Source organism: Netta rufina (genome assembly GCF_964035555.1).
Source record: "Netta rufina genome assembly, chromosome: 3".
In the NCBI taxonomy this organism is placed as follows: domain Eukaryota; kingdom Metazoa; phylum Chordata; class Aves; order Anseriformes; family Anatidae; genus Netta; species Netta rufina.
The window spans coordinates 52,785,182-52,807,577 of record NC_140125.1 but is presented as its reverse complement, the minus strand read 5'-3'; the positions used below and the strand labels follow the sequence as shown (position 1 = coordinate 52,807,577).

At 42.4% G+C, this 22,396-nt stretch overlaps 1 protein-coding gene across 3 annotated transcripts in view; it reads right to left on the bottom strand.

Annotated features, from left to right (window-relative positions):
- LOC311208365 (SAM and SH3 domain-containing protein 1-like) overlaps positions 1-22,396 on the bottom strand; it is a gene marked incomplete at its 5' end in the record, with an annotated part of 551,022 nt that overhangs the window by 32,050 nt on the left and 496,576 nt on the right. For 2 of the 3 annotated variants that reach the window (XM_084285033.1, XM_084285034.1), the window contains 5 exons: positions 1,153-1,285; positions 15,612-15,713; positions 16,968-17,080; positions 18,354-18,440; positions 19,961-20,001. In XM_084285033.1, the coding sequence (XP_084141159.1) occupies positions 1,153-1,285; positions 15,612-15,713; positions 16,968-17,080; positions 18,354-18,440; positions 19,961-20,001 (476 nt within the window). The remainder of the gene's footprint in view (positions 1-1,152; positions 1,286-15,611; positions 15,714-16,967; positions 17,081-18,353; positions 18,441-19,960; positions 20,002-22,396) is intronic. The other variant, XM_084285035.1, reaches the window with a different exon arrangement.

Genomic DNA, 22,396 nt, shown 5'->3' with positions numbered 1-22,396 from the left:
CCTCCCTCAGAGCAGGGGAACACCAGCCCTGTTTTGTTTGCCCCTTCCCATAAAACATGTTTTTACTTCCAAGATAACCCAGCTTTATGCTCTCTTTGTCTCCCCTGTGAGGTGAATAAACCTTTTCAGGCCAAGAGAGCTGCCCAGAGCTCTAGGCTGGCTGAGCCTTTCACTCCAGTTCGTTACATGACCATCGTGCATGAGAGAGGCAGACTCGATCATAAATCTGCCAACAGCTTCCTGCCACATACCCAAGAAGATGCACGTGTTCTCCTTAAATACACTCAGAAGGATTCATAATATGGTTCAGCTCACTGCAAAGCTGAGGGGAATCACAGGGTCTGATCCTGGGAAGGCCACTGACAGAGAGGTAGCCACAGTTCCAGTAAGGACTCAAGCACGGCTTCACAGAGAGGCTACTGAGGCTCAGGCTTCTTTAGTCTGAGTGCTCACACATGGATCCAGGTCATCCAGAGTTAATTTTGCAGCATGGCATTCCCAGGGGCTGAACTGTTTCCCGTTTCCCCACCCTCCATTCTCTCTCCCACTCCCCCTGTCTCTTGGCAGCACGGCTCATTCAGCAGTCAAACTGCAAGCAGGCTCCCCCTGAACCAGGAGTTAACATTACACGAGGCAGCAGCTATCCCACAAGAATGTCCGATGGACTTTCTGTGCTTCTGCCACAGGAGGAGGCCATGTAGCACCACTGCTCTACCCATTAGCCGCTCCCCTCCCCAAACTAGTTACGAGCCTCACCTGTGCTGCCTCCCAGACCTCAGAGGAGGGAGCAAAGCGGCAGCTACTCTGCTCCCCTCCTTGCAGTGCCGGGGGGCAGCCGGCTGGAGTCACTCCTGGTCTCGTTCCCTCCAGCGTGGGGCACAAAACATAAACCGAGCTCTAATCTCTTAATGAAGGGCTCTCCAGCACCGCTCTGGGAACGCCTGGAGATCAGCAGTAACCACATCCTAGACTGTCACTTTCCTCCTTCTACAGACTCAAAATGTAATTACTTGGGTAATGCATGCACCGTAGACAAGGCAGCCTTTCCCACTGTCCCCTAAGAACACTTCCCACCCCCGCCCCTTTTCTGTCCCCTCTCAACAGAAAAATGCATTAACACATACGCTTTAACCATACGCACACCGATTTTACCTTCTGTGCTGGGTTTTTTCATCTCTTCCACTCTTATGAGTTTCTTCCTGACTCTGCGAGTAGAATTTACCAGCTTGTGCAACCTCTTAAACTTCACCGACTCCTCTGTTTCATCATCGGATTGTTCTCTTGACTGGCAAAGAAACAAAGGGAATATTAATAAAGCAGTCGTTCCACGGCTTGCTCCTTCAAGTCAAGTTAACCCAGTTCATCTGCTGCGCTGTGTCAATGCAGCTCTGTAACTGGTATCATATTTTCAGCCCAGGTCAGAGAGAAACATTTAAATTAGTGAGGGTTTTCTTTTTTTCTTTTTCTTTTTCTGAAAGCGTGACATACCATTTTGATTTCTAAATCTGTGCAACGTAAGATCCTAGGCATTGAAATGCATTCCTGCCCTTGTCCTTCTTCCCATGCATTGTGTAATAACTACTTCCACGTCCTCGCTCAATGCGTTTCAGGCAGGGCTCTTTCCCAGGGCTCTTCTTACCATACCAGTTATGCTCCTGTGGTTTGGGTCGGTCACTGGTCTGTCTGGCATCTCAGAACTCGCTGTTTAAACCTGGTTATAAACAGCTTCTCCAAACCGAAGCTCTGTCATTGACGACTTCTCTTTTTTTTCCCCTCAGTCTTCCCAGAAAATCAAAAACAGCAGCACAAGAAAGGGACGGGAAGGAAAAGGAAGGAGGAGACCTCATCTGCCTTGCTCAGAAACTGCCACAGCTACAAAACGCTCCTTTCCTCCTCCCTGCTCCCTACACTCCTCCTGAAGGCTCTCGAGGCTGGAATTAAGATGGACACAGCATTCCTCCAACACTGACCAAGGGAAAACTCTGACCTTTTCAGATATACAGTGCAGTCCATATTCCCCAGCATCCCGTTTTGCATCTGATCCAGTATGCTCAGTTCCAGCTGTTTTCCCTCAAGTATCAAACATTACAGAGACAAAAAAAAATCCTCCCTTCTCCAGCAGCAGTGACACAACAAGCTGAAACAATCCATTCCTTGTGAACCAGAAGACGACTTCGTATTTTCGAGCCAGATCCAGCGCTCGATGTGCTACTTCCTCTGTTTTAATCAGTTCAGAATGCGAGCGGCGGCGGGGGGAAGGGGAGAGGAGGCCGGCAGGACGCTGCAGCCCGGCCAGGACAGCCCTGGCACTGTGCGCTGCACATTCCTGCGCGCCGCGCGGGCTCCAGCTGGAGCGCGGTACGGATTGTATACCTTAACTTTGTGCTCGCCCGTGGCCACAGCCAATTCCCTGCCTTCGTAATGGCCGGCTCGAAAACCTTAACGCGACTTCCTGGCGGTGAAGCTAGCTGGGGTTCCACGGCGCTCCCATGATTTCTCTCCTTCTCCTTAATTAAACTTTGAAAAAGGAACAATCCCAAACAGACCCGAGCCAAAAAAAGGGAAGCAAAAAAAAAAAATTTCACCCTCTCCCCTTCCCCAACAAAAATGCTCTCTCTGCTTATCCAGAGACCGATTAAAAGACAGCCCGAGTATAAAAATTCTTTCTGCTTTTCAAACGTACTTCGATATCAGGATGTGGTAACAGCAGTAGATGCTATGGGACAGGACACCAATTAGCAGCTGTATGTGCACGAGTATATTTTCAAAGGCACAAACAGTGCCTGAAGGAATCAGCGCAACTCTGAAAGTCGACCTGGTAGGAGCACATTTCACAGAGCCAGCAGAACCATGCCTGAGCAAACGCCAGCCACTTTCTGCGAGGGCACTGCCAATTCCCGATGCCCCCCAAACTTCCTGATATTCCGAAACAAGAAGGAGTACTGAATGGACCGCATATGGCAGAAGGAATTACCAGGCTGCCACCCGAGCGCCGCGGGAATGCATTCATTATGGGTACAGACTGGATAGGTAATTAATAATCTTCCTTCAGGAGAAATAAGGCAGTAGAGAGGGGTAACAGACTTGTTTATATCAAGATAAATTAAGCAGCAAGAAGAGCATTAATTCAGAGATTCCGGCTGGGACAACTTAGTGACATGTCAAACAACAAGATATACCTCAGACATATTTAGATAAGATGAAGAATGGATTATTGACTGTAATCAAGAAGTTCAGTCAAGACTTCTTAGGCCACTAAGCACATTTTGGCAAGCAACCATCATGCGTGCTCTGTACTCCAGATACATTTATTTTAAATGCAATTACTCTACGCAATTGCTTTCCTTCATTACTTCGCATCCATCCTTGGTATGCAGGGCTCCTGTTTACAGAACCGTGAGCTCTGTATGATTTGGAGCACAGCTCACACCCGGTCCTCCCTCCCAGGATGTCACTGATGAATACGAAAGTTGCCTTGCAGATCAACTGGCCTAACTTCTGCACTACCAGTGTCCGAGAAAGACCTGTCCCTCAGTGTCCTCCACAAAGATCCAGCAGCAATCACAAAAGCTTTTACAGTGTCTGACATTTGCATTCACTACTGCCACAGCGAAAGCAGGTGCCAAAATAGCCTCCATACAAGGGACTGACACCGAACCCGAGTGGGTGGTACAGTGGATCCCTACCACACTTCAAAATACATTAAGTGCCATCCTAATAAAAGGCTAGCTGGTATTTCCTGCCATTGCAGGACTCTTGGTACCCTTTGTTCCAGCAGCCAGGGTCCTTTATGTGCAGTGACAGACACTTCCTAGCCCCGATGCTCGGCCGGGAGAGCCGAGAACAGCCTGTATTTAACAACAGGAACCGCCGGATAATAGCCTGACTAAAAACTAAGTCAGAGTCTCTCTCCAGCAGTCTATTTCCTACCATATTGGGTCGCAAGTGGCATGGAAAATCTTTTGTAAAGGAAAAGGATGGCTTATAAGGTTACACAGAAAGGCCTAAAAACATCTGTGACTACGCCAGTGGTGCTGGTCAGGAAACTTTTTTTGTCAAATAATGCTGATTGCTTGAAAATTAAACTGCTTTGAAAGAGGATCACTTTTGTTTCATTTCCTGATTTCCAAATGATTTAAAAAACAACAAAAATAAAACCAAACACCTTGAAATTATCAAAAGGCTCCATTTTGGCACAAGGAAAACAGCTTAATTTCCCAGTTCATGCAGTGTTTTCTTTCGCAGCTAATATTAAACAGAAAACAGAAATGTAAAGCATCCAGGCCTAAATGACATATTTGGAAATTATCAAACTTGGACATTTTGACTCATACGGCCCATTTTTCCTCTCCGGGTTTCAAGGCGACAGAATGGCCTTTTTTGGTTGCGGCTCCTGGCTTCGGATGGGAAAATCAGCCTGATCCCACTGACCCACCCTCATGCCCCCTCTCTCCTTCTCTGTCCCTTCACGTGTGTCAGCACGCTGTGGCACTACAGAAGGGCAGAAACACGCTGAGAAGAGGACAGCGTGCCTGCCGATGGCCGGGCAGGGTCCGGGCCGTGTGTGTGGGGCTGGTGGAACAGCCGGGCCCCTCCGCGGCCGTGGGCGCAGGCCTCTCCGCGTGCTCCAAGGGGAAAACAAATGGATTTGCAGTACTGTAAATAGGAACAACTGAACTTCCATCTCCTCCGCTCCAAATTTTTCCATCCGAAGGCCCATATGGCTCAACTTTTAATTATTTTGGCTAATGCCGCATGTAGTAATTCTGCGGTGAATGCTCAAGTGTTTCATTTCTGGTTTCCAGGGCAACATTACATCAGATTGCAGACAGCTGGCTCCGCAGCCCTAAACCATAACAAATCGGCCAAGCCAAGGCGCAGGAATCGCGCTGGCTTTAAAGAGATAGCGCGGCCGGGGAGCCGGCGGGGCCCCTTGGCGGGGCCGGCCGGGCGGAGCCGCCTTCCCGCTCGCCTTGGAGCAAGTGCGTCCCCGACACATCTGCGCTGCTCTCCCGGCGCGCGAGGCCGCCAGCTTGGAGCGCTGCGCCGCACGAGCGCGTGCGGGGAAACGGGGACTAAATGAACAGCATCTGGAAGTACCCAGGGCTGCAGGCGGAGGACGGCGGCCACCACGTAGCGCATGGCTGGGAAACGGCGGGGAGGCCAAGGCCCAGCCCGGCCCCACCACGCAGCTCTCTGCCGCGAGCGAGCGTGGCCGAAAGCCTGCAAAGACGGTCTCGAATCTGAAAGAGACCCATTCCCTCTGCTTGGACACCTCCCTGCTCGTGCAGCCCAAAGCCACGCTCTGCGTCGCCTCAGACATAAACCAAACGAAAAGCCGCGCATCCAGGAACAAGCAAGAAATCAACACGTGCGCTTCAGCATTCTGCTCCCAGCGTCCTCCTCGCTTTCTCTGCCGCTTTTCTCAGGCAGGCTCTTCCTTCCCTGCTGCCTGCTCTGGAGGCGAGCAGCACGCGTGGCTTTCTGGCTGTGAAACACCGAGCCCCTTTCATGCGCCGCAGGAAAAACAAGAGCCCACAGTCCTAACCTCGCCCTCTGAATTAGCGCTTCACACACACGCACGCGTGCACGCGGCTAGCGTTTATTATGGTACTTGGAATTAATAGGCCAAATGTAAACCAGGAGTAAGTAGCTTGCTTTCGGCACGACTGTGTTTGGAAACACTACAGGGTTATAGCAGCAGCACTTAAAAAACACAAGATACGCAAGACCCGCTGGCTAGGTCCTAATAAAAATGTGTAAGAAACATCAGGACAACGGGCAGTTGAAGGTATCACAAGTGATTCATCTGTTCCAGCTCCATAAACAAAAACATACATAACTTTTACGTGAGCTGTATGAAGCCATTTAGGGGGATGTTAAACTTTTACCACCCACTTTATGCCCAGCAATCGTACAGCCCCAAACTGAAATCTCTAGGAAATCTCCCATCTAAGAAAGCAAAAAATCTCTTAATACCTGTTTAAGCCTAAACTGCAATTATTTCTGGCTATCAGACAATCCTTATCCAGCAAAGTGGGGCACAAATACACATGCAGATCTGTGGCATATCACATCATCCACCCCTTGCCAGCTCACTTCAGAACTACAAGCTCACTGCAAATGCAAAGACATTTTGCTGCTCCTTTTAGGAGACGTGGCTACACGTGTCCTTTCTTCTCTCTCTCTCTCTCTCTCTCTCTCTCTCAAACAGGCTTTGCATCCGCCAAAAAAAACAACCGTTCTAACTTTTTTCTTTGTATTAAAGTTGCCTGGACAAAGTCAGAGACAGGAAAATAGAACAGAAAAGAACTTAAAAGCCCAAGGAAAGGAAGAGAAAAACTGAGAAAAGCTATACATGCTGTGCTGTGCCTAAGAATAACCACAAAAGCCTTTTCTCTTTCTCCCTCTCTGAAACAGGAGGCACATCCTCTCCACATCACGCTACATGCTCAGCGACTTACCAGCTTCGGCATTTATAGGCCTAAAGCTCAGTTTCGAGTAATTCCCCCCGAGTGCTCAGCTGCTGTCAGCTTCGTTACCCTGAAATTTAGGATTAGACCCTTCTTCTGAAGTATTGCATTCGCTCAGAATCCCGTCCACAAAATGCCTCTTCTCTGGAGTTACATTATCAGGCACCAAACTGGCTCTGATTTCAGCGCTGAATATGTAAAGAAGAAAAAAAAACGTGATGCTGGACTCAATTAGCTGTTTTCTGCTCCCTGATTGATTCCCCCAGTTACTCGCTAGCTGCATAACTTGCAAGAAAGGCATAAGTCATCAGCTCTAAGCAAATCTTCTATTCACCACAAGGAAAAAAGGGAGTGTTGTACATGGCAAACAATCCCTGTTTTCACTGACGAAAGCTTGCTGACCTCTTGCTGGCCTCCAGTTCCTTAATTACTGTCTATGGAATTTCAGTTAAAGAAAAAAATACAGAGAATCTGTGCAAAGCCAGGACGAAGACTGACCCTCAAACGCAACCGCTAGAGTGGAGCCTGTGTCTATAGGAAATATAACTTAAGCCCTTTACCAGGCTCTTTTTATTTTCACTTTTAAATTCTTTTGACAAAAGCACCCCTGATAATTTCCCTTTATAAAGGGCTAATTTGACAGAAAAATAAACTTACTTTAATGTTCTTCAAATTAGCAAACTTACTTTTTTTTTTTTTTCCCCTTTTTTTGGTTTGCAGTGCTTTAAAAAAAAAAAAAAAAAAAAAAAAAACATCACTAACAACTGGCAATGATGTTTAATTCCAAAATCTCAGCCTGGTCTAGAACTGGCCACGTTGTGGCTTTATGAAACACTGTAGTGTGACTTCCAACTTCTCCTCCTAGGCTGGGCTCAAACCTCCCTTCCTAAGAAACAGACTCTGAGATGCCCAAGTAAATTACAGTCAACCATACCTAATCCTGGACCTTGAGGCAATCCAGAATTGGGGCAATTCTTTCCAAAGCACAAGAAAATGGAGCAAAACCTCTGCTAATTAGCAGCAGTGCTATCCAGCGGTGGGAAGCAGTAGTGAAGGAATACAACAGCACTCTCTTTAAGCCAAGAATATACATGTATAATCCCCCCTTACTCAGAACAATACCTTTAATGGACAGTTGATCTGGGTTCACTCCAGATCAGTCACACAGTGAAATCATAGCAGGACTAAGTATCTACTTCCTTTGATGACTGGCTGATTTTAAATAGCCACCTGGCCATGTATCTTTCTTCAATTTTCTCCATCTTTGTATTACCAATTTTACAGCTTTTCTATTCCCTAACAGTCATGTAAACTGGATTTACTGGCATGTTGTAGCTGGGATTTTACCCTTGAATTACTTCAGCCCCAAAACTCTGATGTAAAACCCCATGGAAAATTCTAAGCTTTGGATAAAACCAGCTGGTGTTCTCCAATTTCAATAACATACCAGCCCACATCAAGTGAAACATGACAGCGACTTCCTTGAAACATATCCCAGATTCCCTTAAAGTTCATGGCCGGGAGTGAAATTGATCTAAGTTTTGGGCTTGCAACTTGAGTTTTGAAGGTTTTGGTTTCACTAAGAAATATTCACAAACCTCTAATCCTTAGAGAGGCTGTTTATAGAAAAGTGTGTGAAATTCAGATGTGATAATCCTTATCATGTTCTGAGGCTCCCAAAAAGGGCCTCCAAGATTTTAAAGAAAATTGCATGTGGTCATAAAGTTCTTTGCCTCTTCCCAAAATTAACTGCAAGAGCATGAATTGCAAAGACTGTGCGAGTCTAAAATATGAAGCAGTAGTGTCAGCCCCCCAGGTAAACCGAAGAAAAAAGCAGTCCTACGTCTGGGTTTGGCCTGTGATTACTTACAAGGAAATCAAAGGAGAGTCTAACGGCTACTTTGGTGAAAGATGTATTACACATTAGCTGGTGACGACACTGCTTGCTGAAATTAGTGGGAAATATTTGTCATAAGTAACAAGAGCACAATAATTTAATTCCCCCTGGAGGTCTGTCTTGATACTAGAATAGCTGCTTAGGCAAATTCCTAGATGTTAACTGTTTCCAGGTTTTTGTTAAATAATTTTGAGAAGCACATTGCTGACGTTTGCATCTGCACGCCAGATACATTTCTTCACGGTGAACTGTTTCTCTTGCTGATTAGAATAATTAATTTTAATGACATTATGACTGCGCTCACGTACCACTCATCATAGGTATATGTGGCAGAATGAAGCTCTGCGTTACATTACTTTGTATCTGTTACCATCCAGCATTCCTTTCCAATTCTCCTGCAGACTTTTCTACACACGGGAGAGAGAGTCTCTACTTCATTGTGGGTTTTGGCAAGGCCAAGAGGACACGAGGAGAATCCCTACTTTTTGGTGTAGACTGTGTTACTGATGAATGGAGTACACCATTGGTCCTGGAAACCAACCCCTGAGCGTTTCATAAAACCAGTGGTGGAAGGGAAATACATGAAATACAGTGAAATTCATATCAGAGATGGTTTAGGAAAAACAACAACAACAACAAAACAATGAGAGCCCTTTAGCAAAGGGTATGGTAATTTAAATTATATTCTTATCGCATTTTTGAACAATCAAACCATTAACGCTGCTGTCCTAAGTGCGAGAAGTAAACACCAGCAGTGCGGGGGGAAAGGGGCAAGTGGTAAACGACAGGAGCACAATTAAAATCTTCTATTGTACCACAAGTAAAGATTATTCAGCCTGGGTCTGCCAAATAGGGCAGTGAAACACATGGCTTTTGAGATTCTTAGTTCTTGAACTGAGCAGGGCTTTGTTCCAATTTAATAGGCTTGGTCTCTGAAAAGATGGGGGCAGGGAAACCACATTCTGGATTACAGCATCTCCTGCTGGCTGATGCACGCAGTGGGAACGGTCACAGGAAAAAGCTGTAACCCACGGTCTCACTTCCTCTAGGTAACATGCAGAGAAATTAGGCAGCTGCCCAAAGGCCGAAAGGTATACGAGACAGAATAAGGTGGTAGGGAATGAATATTCAACTAATTCGCCTTTCCACCTTCCACCCTCCTGAAATACGTGGCCAAGCATTTTGTGGTGAAGTTAGTCAACGGGGCTTGTTTGAATGCAGTCAAAACAGAAGTGGTTAATCACAGTCACCGCCTGTGTGCTCCTGCAAGCTCTCTCTTCTCTGTCATGATAGCAGGAAGACTTTTCTTAGAGACCTTCCTACAGACTAATTACATCCAGTCTTCACATATGCAGGAGCAACTCCTGCTGGCAGTGACCAGGAGGTGTACTTGGCTTATACCGCTGTCAATTTCTGTGTACAACCTTGTGGTGACAATATATGGTCCCACCAGCTAAACAGACACACACCTAGCTAATCTGTATCTGAGGACAACTTGGGCAGGTCTTCCATGGTAAGTAGTACTTATTGAAGTCATATAGTTGTATTCCTAAATAAATGTATTCTCCAAATTCTAAAATTTTCTGGAAAAAATCAGACCAAATAGGTTGAAAGAAAACCAAAACAACCCAGCCAACACCTTACAGCGTTCTTCAAAGCAACATATAAACACATCCGTGATTTCCCACTCCGTGCAGCACTGATCCAACTTCAAACTTTGTGTACTGTCCTGGAAACTGTAATGGCAATTTGTGTTTCTCTCACGAATGCTCTTGTGTTACTATACCCATGGGAAACCCTGCTGTTGTGCATGGACAGAGATGGGGGGAAAGTTCATAGCAAAAATGCAGTTATTCTTCTGCTACTAGATTCCAGCACGAGGTGCTGGACACCTGCGCTGACTGAGATCACTGGAGAATGAGGGCAGACAGTGCTACCCCAGACAGACCCCCATGCTAGACATACAGCCTGGGAATTCTGCGTTTTGATGCTGTCTTATTATTGGCTCTTTCTTCATCGTTACTATTAATAAGTGCTGAGAATATTACAGAAACTTGGAAACGAATAATAAATATACTATCCAACACAATGAGGGGCATTAGTGCCTTTCGGGAGATCTTCACACAAATTGGGTCACTAGACTCTTCAGAGCAACGCTGAATGCTCTGCATTCATTCACAGGCACACTGAGTATCAGCTCCCCTCTGCTACTTCAAAGAGCACACAGGGCCTGGAGGCAGCAACAAGATCTTCAAGAACTGAAACTTGGGAACATCCTGTGCCACTCCTAAGCCTTTCAAGGAAAAAAAATAACTCAAAAACTGGTAGATCCTCCGATAACAGCAAATCCAGGCCTGACAGTGCATAGCTTTCAAAATGCTCAAAGTATTCATGTTGTTTCCGTTTAAATACTACTGTTTAAATTACAAAATCGCATCCTACCCTAGTCTCCATTCACATCTAACACTGGTTCTGAATACTCACTGACTTCTACCTTAGCTCTAACAGGTTGGAAAGAAGGGTTTTTTTTCCTGTAACATGCAGCCCTATGTGATTAGCAGTTATAACATTAACAAATGGTTAACCACTTCAAAAATCCATCAGTAATAAGAATAAAAATCAATTTAAAAACTGATGTATTCTGAAAGCATCAGCAAGCTGAATCACTGAAATACAGTATAGCCCTGAATAATATGGATTTGCTGTAGCTACACTTATATTTAGTCAGAGACAATTGGTGCTATGGAAGGTATATTGCAATTATTTCTTTTCTTCTTACTCTTGTGCTTAACAAAACAACATAGTAATAGCTGTTATGAGTAAGAGACAACTCTATCAGACTTGGTCTTTTATCGGAGTTAAATTTATGCCAAAAAGGGAGCAGGTGCATACACAGGTAATACAATCCTGATTCTACAGCTACAGCATGCCGCCGACTCAAATGAATAGGACCCAAACACCTTTCTCTCCCATTATTTTGGTTTTCACAATGGTAGGAGATACAGAACCAATACTGAATGCTTATTCAGCTTTTAGCCCCATTGAATGGCTGGACAAATGAAGAAGTCCTCAGGAAATAACACAAAACCTGGGAACAACAAAAGGGTATTTTGGTCTAACTAGGCCTGCCTCTGTGTGGACTCAGTTTGCTGCCTTCCGCCATGAGACAGATCAATAGCAGATGGAAAAGAGCAAAAATGGGACTGGAAGCTTCCCAGAGCTGTGGCCTCACGGTAGATGAAGATCTGGCAGACCCGGCCGAAGAAGCTTCCAGAAGGCAGGTGGAGCAGCACTGCTGCTCTCCCCTCACCCAGCCGCTCTGCCGGAGGGAGATGTGGTTTTTGTTTTCCAGGCTCATAAATTTTAAGGCCTCTCTAACGAGGTTGATAAGGTGGTACGTAGCGGGGAGGGGGGCTCAGGGCAGCTCTCCTCAAACGCAGGCGTGTGTCGCTACCTGGGTGCCGGCGCTAATGAGCTCCGCGTGGCCGGCCATTATGTGATGATCAAAACTGCAGCGCACAAGCCCAACAAAACAGCTCAGTCCAGGGCTAATTACAACTTCATTGAACTTGCATCTACAGAAGCTGTCGGCGAAGTTAATTAGTGGTTTGTTTCCGTGACAGCGTGCGCATGATACACACGCTTCTGTCACAATCTCCCTCCTTTCCCCCACTCCTGCATCAACTATGACAACCGGTACCAATTAGCAGTCTTTCAGCAGAGGGCACAGGAATGGATTTCTATGGGTTTCTCCTAACACTGGTCCTTCAAGCAGAGCTCTGGGGATGGAGCAGCCCTTCCAGGCTTCTGTTTAAGATGGACAGAGAATTTCAGCCCCTTAACGTTATCAAACGAGCTCCTGTCTTTAAGAAGCATAAAAGGCACCTCAGTAATGGGAAAGAATGTGGTAATTTTGAAAGCCTCTTTCCCTGAACTTTCTGAATCCTGAGGACAAATAGGTCCTTATCTAAAACCCAGAAAGGGATTCATTTGTAATCTGCACCTGCTTTACAACCCAACAGTTGGCAAAAGGCAATGAAAGCTTGTCTAGAGCTACTCCGAGCAGCCTTCATTTTAACGGAGATGAAAAATCAATATTCACAAATCAATTTGTAAAAAATGACGAGGTATTTCAGACTTCATACATCTGACTAAGAAGAAAAACAGTTTCAACTGCATTTTATATTACCTAATAAATAACACACATAACTTTGTTGTGAATAAAAAGGTTCACAGTGAGGTTTAAACCCACCAACCGCTCTAAAGTGGCGGAGAACCAAGTCACCTACTGGCTTGGCAAGGCTTTTGTTTGTTTGATTGTTTCCTAACAGCAAGCAAACAGGACACACAATTAACAGCACAGAAATTACATCAGGCTGCCTCCCTTCGGATACTGAGGAAATGACCCTTCTACCCTTTGCTGTTTATCTCTCGGATTTAATTTTAAAAGGGTGTGAAATGCAAGTTTCCATTCCCTGGCACAGTAATTTAAAAGAAGAGGGGTTGGGAAGAAGAATCTTTAAATCTTTGAAATGAGTTTAGTAGCAACACCAAGGATGTTAGTCATAAACACATGACAGTTACACAAGCTAAAAAAAAATAAAGCTTGAGTTTCCTTTTTTTTTTTTTTTTTTAAACAAAAGAAAAACAACAGCTAATGGCATTTCCCTTTTAGAGGTTATCTCATTGGTGGCTGTTCCTATGTTTTAGGCAGACCTGACTTGAAAGTATGGAGCACTTAGAGATCTCCAGATGTTCCCCCTACATTTTTAGCTTCTTTGAATGCTTAGTTTATTTTATTATTATTATTGTTTTTTATTTGTCTTGAAATGTTGTTATCAGACAAAACTAGACCGAGATTCTCCATAAAAACATCTTCCCAAGTCCTCCTAACTACCAGCAAGTCTCTGTCTGGACAAATAAAACAATAAACAATAAACAGAATAATAATAAAAAAAAAAAACAACCCCCAGAAATTATACTAATGTTTTGATCTCTCTTAAATCCCTGAAGTTATTAAACAAGTGTATAGCAAGTGAATTAAAATTATGCTTTTCCTGAATTTCCTCAATCTGCAAGTATCCCACAATTCACTTTTATCATGTGTGTACAAAATGTTCACAAAATGATCAAGTATGATCACAGTGTTCCATCAGAAATTGCCTAGTAACAATTTGGCCGTGAGACCGAAAAAAACAGAAATCAGAAAAAAATGCCAACAGAATCAGAAGAGTCATTGCCCAAGGAGTTTTAATTCAAACCAGAAACTTCAATTCCAGTGACTCATATTTTAAATTACTTTCTGGGGCTAGGAGGCAGTGGGCTATCTAACAGAATGTTTCTAATATATGGAAAAACATCTTTGCTCCTTGGACTCTATAAAATGAGTGTGGTAGTTTTGAGTTTCCGAGTCTGCAGAGTACAAATCACACAAATGGCACTGAAAGTCAACCGATTTAGCAAAGGAAGGGCTTGAACACAGAATCAACTCTGTGCCTCTCAAAAGCTGGTCATTTTAGATTAATAGAGATGTCCTTTGGCAAAACAGTCTGGGTGAACACATGCCCTATCTCTAGACATATCTGACACTTCACACTACTTGTTTTCCTCCCTCTTGCATGTCAGTTATAGCTCAGAGTCTTTCACCCCAGTTAACCCTAATTGCTTTTTGGTCCAGAAAGAAGCCAAGCTGACATTTGTTCTAACATGAACTTTTGTTTCTGCATATGATCTGCTCTTCACTTGAAGGCATGCAGTTTCACAGCTTCTGTTAAATGCAACCAGGATAAAAAATAGCAACAAGGGCAAAAATCTGGGGAGATATTTAGAACGACAGAATACAGATTCCCCCGTTGATCTTAGCAGGAAGATGGTCCAAATCCCACCAGAACAACAGAGAGATGCAAGAAAGCTCTTGGCTGGAAAAGTAAAGACAGCTTATGAAAATAATTTCAGAGAAGAGGTGCCAAGTCATTCCATTCGGGAGCAAATACTGAGTCATATTTTGTCCTCAGAGGTATATACAGCTTTTGGTAACTTCAACACAAGCATAAACCATTATCAGAGTATTTCAGACTGAAACTCAGTAGACCTCTGAGATTTTACTAAAGTAAATGAGAGTTTTGTGGCTTTTCTGCTTTAAGTATTTTAGTCAAAGGCATTAAGAGGGGAATGTCCAGGCTATAAATACTAATAAGGAAAAGATCAAGACACTTTCACTTGGCTAAAGAACCAATGCAGAAGAGCAAAGATTCTTCCTTCTACATTCTTTGCACATTTCTGATATAGCAGAACAGGCTAGAAGGCAACATCAGTTCCTCTCTGTTCCCATCTAACTGAAGATGGGCATTTTTTTTTTTTGAATACAAACAAGAAAATCCTTCTCCACCACAAAATATTTTAAACATCTCATAAAATGACATAGCATTCCTCTTTTCTTTTAGGGAGGAGAAGCTAACCGTCTACTGCAGTTAGCAGGAAATTCCATTGACAATAAAATAAATAAATCAATCAATGGGCTCAGAAGTCTATGATTCAAATATATGGGTTACAAAGAGCTTGGATTTGACAGCCAAATGTGTTCTTCTGTAAGATTTATCAGTGAACTTTCAATTAGAGAAATGAAGTGGAATAAACTACTCTGTGGAAATGAAGATATTTGGAACGAAAAATTAATTAATTCAGTATGGCATGACACAAAGACTGGTGCCCATAAAAACAAGCGAAGCTACAAAACTCAGAAGCAAAAATAAGGGAAGAAAGCTGCCTTACTACTTTTGGGTCTGACAAAAGCTGCAAACTTTGGGCTGAGAGTTAGAAAATGCAGAGCTAGAACTGTTTGAAACCAGCGGGCAGCTAGGACTTAGCCAGGCTCTCAGCTAGGATGCATCAACAACAGCTGGGAAGGCCTGAGAAACTCTGATAATTCACAGTAACTGAAAAATAACATGAAACAATTCTAAATATATAAGTATATAATAAATAAATAAAAAAAACACACCTCTTTCTGTGCATTAAAAAACAGAAATTATGTAATAATCCAGTTTAAGTCTACACTAACAGAACCTGATGATTTAAAATCTCTATTAAAGACTTGCTGTAGACAGAGCATATCATCATGAGGTCAAATGATAGATTTGCTATTATAAATCACCAAGTAAATCAGGATACTGCAGCACCACAATGAAAGACTTTAAATATTAAATGATACTGGGAAGCATATCAAAAGGACAGGTACTTACATTACAATTGGAAGACCCATCAAATGTTGAGTAAGAACCATCAGGCCAGTCTGTAGTATCTCCAGTACTTGATTGCCTGTGCTGGGCTTCGTACTCCTTCAGCTGAAATTCATGAAGACAGAGAACACGTTTTCCAGTGAGAAGAAGCTATCAGTCTTCATTAAAATAGCAAGAGTTTATGTATTTTCATTCTTTTTTCTCCAGTATCACTGTGGAATGGGGAGAATCAGACCTTTTGCATTGCCTGTCTCACTTGTTTAAAATAAACTCATTTATTTTGCAATCAGCAGTTTTAATGATAAGATTTATTTTTTAAAGAAAGTGATCTGTAAATACTGTTTTTTGATGAATTATCATTGGCAAAATATAAATTATACATCCCCATCACAGGCACAGTTTACACTGGACAGACTCACAATATTCTACCAATTTCCTTGATAAAGAAAATTATCTGCAGTGAAGACTAGGAACCGATTTTTATAATTTTACAACTAAAGAACATTTTTTCCACTTTCTAAAGTCTAAATATTTACAACCAACCCTACCAGAGGAAAATTGTTGAGAGGATCATCAAGAACTGATGATTAAAAAAATGAGGGGAAAAAAAAAAAGAGTTGCTGCTAATAACTCAGACCACTAGAGGGAAACAATACCAATACATATAGTGAATATTAAAGATCAGGTACAATTCTCCCCCACATTTTTTTATTTTTTTTTTTTTAAACAGCAGAGATCCCAGTATTACCCCCCTGGTGATTTTAAATTTTTGCATTTTTTTTCATGTTATGATTCCCAGTAAAGCAGTATTTCCTTCAGAGAATAACGTAACCTTAATTTCTATGATAGCCTATAGCCAAGATCAAGCTCATGTTTTCTGAACCTGAGGTACCCATACAGAACATCCTGTGCTCCATCATGTTATGTTGCTCAAGGGAACAAAATGAAGAGTGGTACAGAAACTTTATCATTGGCCTTTTGGCTTCTGAGCAAACAGTTGTTTTTCCTGTGGTTCATCAAAATTCAGATTTTGTAAAGAAACACTTGTGTCAGTCACTAATCTGTCAAAAATCACATCTGTTTTGATTTTAATGTCAAATACCCAAAATGGCTGAGTATGTTTGCTTATAGGACTCAATTCATTTGCCATACATTAGGCACCTATTTGGCTAAGCTAAATCTCACTTTTCCCATAAACAATGCAATTCCTATCTAATTTGTACTACCTAGTGCAAAGTAACAAACAGGCAGTTTTTCGCCTGTTCTCCTGTGTTTTGTGAGCACCTGAAAACATTGAATTGCTGTATCCTACATCATAAAACATTTTCCCAGGAAAACTGAAGTGTGTACTTATCATACCCTAGCAAGTGCTTCCTCAATAGTGATCATCTTCTCTTTGACCATCATCATTAGCTGGATCCGTTCCTCATCACTCATCGTGATCTCACTGGCCACGTACCCAACATCCTCTCCTGCAGAGAAACACACCGAGAAAACAACCGTGGTAAAGATGTCACACACAGAGTGGTATATACTGGAATTGGATTTTAGCTGGACTCTGAGAGGTGGTCACCACATAGATCTGGCTGGCCAGAATAGACCCCTCCCAGACCAATCTCATAGTATGATTTGACAGGACTGAATGATTTGGAAGTAACTAAGCAATGACATGAAGTAAATTAGGGCTAGAAAAACCAAGTGTACTATGACACCGAAATCAAGACAGTATATGAGAAGGAGAAATAAAACGTGACTGATACAGTTATTGACCCTAAAGATGAGAATCAAAAGAGAAAGTGCTAATGCCAGGTAAGTCCTAAACTCAGCCCCGAGGAATACTTTGGTCAGCTGAGTGGATGGGAAGCCATTCCAGGAACAGTGTGCTGGGCCCTCTTAGCTCTCTGCTGTAGAGCTACGAGCTGGCACACAGTGCTGGATATATTTGGCCTCCCAGCTCCAGGACCTCTTCTGATATGAGCTTGGAACGTCAGCGTGGAGAGTTAGAACTTGAGAGCCAACAAGGACCCACACTGAACTGACAGTACAAATGCACCCCTTTTCAACCTCGTAAGCAGGTTCCTAAAATTTTTCACAATCCATCTGAACACAGTCACAGTAATGCAGGGAGGCATCTGTTTGCAACAGAAGGATCTAACAGATAGACACGGGGAAAAAGAAATTTTCTTTGTGAAGCAAAATATTTAAAGCTATGCACAACTGCATCTTTTGAAGAATCAGAGGAAACCTGACAGTTTAAGTGGAATCAATCCTAAATTTTCACTATTCACCAGGTGCATTTCTACTACTCCTTGCAGTATCGTTTCCTGCAATGGGAGGCTGGACTAAAGCCTAAATCAAACAGGTCTACATAACTAAATCCCAAAGAAAGGAGAAACACCTTTCTAATTAAAACAGGTAAGCATTTCTCTCATCAAGTCAGGATGAGAAGAAAAAGCATCTTATTCATTTTTATATGGTATTTATAAGTACCTGTTAATCACATCATTTTGTGAATGCGCTATCACTGACAACAAGGACTGAAGGTGTTCCAGCAATTTGGAGTTGTGGTCTCACAGAATGCGACTCATCCTTCTGTGAGCCCCATCACAATGAACCAAGTCAGCGATACTTCCAGATCCACAGATCTGTAACTACCACACTGCTGCAAACGAGTTTTACTCTTTTGTATGGTTGGATCCTTGTATTTTGTATGGATAGGTTCAAAAGCCCTTTAAAAACATTTACCTTTGGAAGTCTGCCTCATTAGTCCTTTCTGGTTCTTTCGGAAATTCTGCCAAAAAAACTTATTTTTCTTTTTCCAGTCTGCTTTCCCTAAGAGAAAATTAGGGAGGGGGAAAGAAGGGAAAGGGAAGAAGGATTTCAAAAAGAAACATTAGTTAGTAAACACTACAGAAGGTATCAAGTTGCATTTTCTAAGACAAAAATGAGAATAAAAAATCTCAAATTTTCTTTGTTTCTTGAGTTAGTCTGTACTAGAACTATGCTGATGTAGCTTATTCAGAGAAATGCACATTCTTTTATAATTGCCAATGCTATAGATGACCGAGATAAGCCAATAACTTACATATTTTGAACTATAAACAGAAAATATTTTACATTCATTTTGATATCTGTTGAGCTGTTAATGTCAAGTTTGGAAGTGTCTTTGAAGCATTTTGTTGGTTTATTCTCTTTAGCTGAACCATGATTACGCAGCAAAAGCTACAAGTCAGATAAGGAATTCTCTAATATATGTGTGCATATCTATATAGAAAATAAACAGTTTGCGTATATAAATACACACACATATACATTCTGCTACTTGGCATGAGAAATTCCAGGAGACCTTCAGTTACATCTGACTCTTGCTCACTGTATGCCTTGACTGTGCACGGCTGGGACTACATGTCTATTAACATCAGATTTGCATACTGCTTGATGACCCAGAAGTAAATTATTTATTCTAGAAAAGTAACAGGATCTGGATCAAAGGAAGGCATATAATTGTGCTCTGCTGAATTAACCAGGACACATGCTACCAAGTTTATGCCATCTGCAAGAGAACATACTGTGCCTGATCTGACAGAAATGCTACTGATTTGGATCTACTTCATCCCTCTGTTTTTCAAAAATTCAAGTGAATGCAGTTTGTTCTGTGCCACTGAGTTTCAGCATGTGACTATGGTATTTTGGATCTTGCCTTAGAAGCCCCAGAGTTGGGGCTTCTTTGACTCTTTGAAAAACAGCTTAATTTTGCACTGTGTGGAAATGATCCTAGAAAATTTTTAAAAAGAAACAAGCCCTCTGCTCTAATTTTTCAACTCTCCCGTGAATAAAATAACACTTAAAAAACACACCACCCTACCCAGAATTTTACAAATTTAGCTAATGAGTTTGGATACCAATTTGAACTAATTATAGTAAGTTTAAAAAAAATAAATAAATTGAAAGACAACAGAAAACAAACACATATTTAAGAACGCAAAATATTTCAGAAACAAAAGATGAGCCTCTGGCATGACATACACAAACACAGTTATTCACTGGCGGTGGTAACTTTCAGAATACAAATGGATAGGCTAGCAGTAATCAAACATTAAGGAATTTGAAATTCAATATAACAAGTCAAAAGCTGTGCATTTATCACATGATGGCTGAGCTGCTTCTGAGATCACCGAGAGCCCTAGCATCTCACGTTTAAAGCTCCTAAGTCTCACCCTCCCCACGCACAGAAATGCTGCTGACTTCTGCTGGCATTCTGTTTACTCAGCTCTTCACATCCTAGCACAAGCGAAACTGAAAACCTGTTTAAGAATTCAATAGAAGTATCAAATAAAACGAAATATACTGACCTACAGAGCCTTCTTCCGAACTTGATTTATGAATGGAGAGCCTAGAACACAAAAGAGAAATGGACTTATTGATGCAGACTTCTCACGTTTCATGGGAGCTGTCTGATTACAGTAAATTATAGTTTCCAAACAATACATCATGAGCTGTTTCTCTTCCCCTTTCTTCCAAATGCAGCATGTTGGAAACAAAACCTGAACCCACTGGTCTGACCACAGTAACTGAGTTTCCCTCTGCACGCTCTGAAAAAAGCCTTTGACCAGCACAGAAAAACATCACTGACAGAAGCCTATGGTTAAGCCAAAAGCGTCTCAGGATCCCTCAGAAAAACACTTTTTTTTCACATACTTCTCTCCCTTTCATTTCATTGGCTGCCTTAGAAACCGTAGCACTGGGATGCTGTATTTGTTTAGGTTTTAACAGTTTGGGGCCTTCTTGACTTTCCTCTGCAAGTTATTTATAAATATGCATTCATCAAACTTTCAGAAAGCCACCAAGAGGAAGACAGGAGCAGAGGTTTAAAGACCAGCTGAAGAAAACTTGTCCGGACCCTATGAAGTGGGACCACGGATGACCGGAGACTACAGCTGCTTCTTCCTGTTTCCTTTCTGTGTGCTTTCCCACCAGTTTACGCTCCCTTACTAAAAAGCTAGCTAGAGAGACTTATTTTAACAGAACATGGGCTTTACAAACAACCCACTAATATAGTACATAAGTCTTTTGTTCTCGGTCTTTATGTTCATTGAACCAGTTTTCCATAATGGATTCCAACTCAGTGCCAACGTTCATTGTGGGACCTCTGATGAGACAACATTGCCCTCCCACCCCCAGCCCCCCCCCATTGCCTTTTTTTTTTTTCTCTCTCTGTAAATGGAGCTAATGGAAATTACCAAATCTTGTGAAATTCTTTGAAGCCTTCCTACAGGAATCTCTAACCAGGCTGAGCCAAGCCAGTGAAATTACTCTTGCCAGCTTCAATGGCTTTGCTTGAGGCTCCAAGTGCAAAGCATTACTGCAGTATTTTTGGCTGAGAGCTCTGCCCTGTTACATGACAATGCCCTATTGTGCTGTGCCTGTGCTGTATCCATGCAAAATGGAAACACACATATCCCACTATACCAAGAAGTATTCAAGCCAAATTGTCCTGTGAATGAGGCCATGGAATACATACATGTCATATTCTAGTTGCTGTCTATAGTGTTTGCACAGGTTCCTTGCGTTTTCTTGGACTCCCAGAAGAGGGCAATGCAGAGTTTTTGATAAATCCAGTAAAGCTCTTGAAGGCAAATCTTAGTTTAAAACAGTTCAGAGTTTAAAAGATGTAAGCAATTACTGGCCAACATTTAGTAAGCATGAAAAACACCCTCATCAATTTGCAGAGACATCATTAGAGGGGAAATGAGACAGTATGAAGTTTCAGTTTGATTTAGAAATTCATCTAGGCAAAGAGGGTTTGGCATAGCAAAGCTCTGAAATCTGACCTCTTTCAACCTCAGTCTGATTAAAAAGTTAATCCAGCACAGACTGCAAACCAACTGAAGTAGCTAAACTTCAGATTTGAAGTGCATCAGGTGGAGGGAGACATTTAGTGTTTTCCTTGCTGATAAAGTCTACCTTTGAAGGGAAAAAGTTAATGATATAGGTGTATGCCACCAACTGCTTGGTATTTCAGAAGTCAGAATAATAAATGCAGAAGAAAAATAACCCTCTATACTTTCTGGGTAAAATAACCAGAAAGTCCAGTGCCCAAACCACCAGACTTTCCACATCCAGACATTTAAAGTAAAGATGTCAGTGAGTATTTTTTTAAATAGAGGAAAAACGGATTAAAAGTATGTGGACTTTTATAAGGAGACAACACAGTAAAAAGAAAGCCAACTCCTGTTGGAAGTGACAGAACTAAAAGAGTAAATAATTTGTACCTGACCACTGACCTCAACCATCGAGCGAACAGTTACTTTATCTTAAATTAATTCAGTATTCACGAAATGAACCAAATCACCAGCCTTGAAGGATGAACTCTCTTAATTATCAGAACTTTGCCTCGCTAGTGAAATCAGCCTCAAAGCAGAGGCAATCTCTTGCACTCTGCAGCCTCCAAATCCATTTGAATTCTTTTCTTCTTCACAGTTGCCAACAACGATGCTAGCAAGCAGCAGGTGTAGTGGCAATGTTTGTGAAGTGGACATCTGTTCCCTGGGAATTAGCCTGAGGCCACCAACTCATTCCATGCTGGTTTCCAAAGAAGGGGAAGAGCAACAGGAGCATACTTGTGATACTCCTGAGCCAGAGAGGGCGAGGAGATGAGTAGGATCCACAGCAAGCAAAATGCCTTCTCCTTTATATCTGATTTAACGAGTATACTGAGTTTCATCAGAGGATGCAAATTTCAGTTATCATTTCATGCATTCCCTGAAGAGGAAATCTTCCATGTCTGG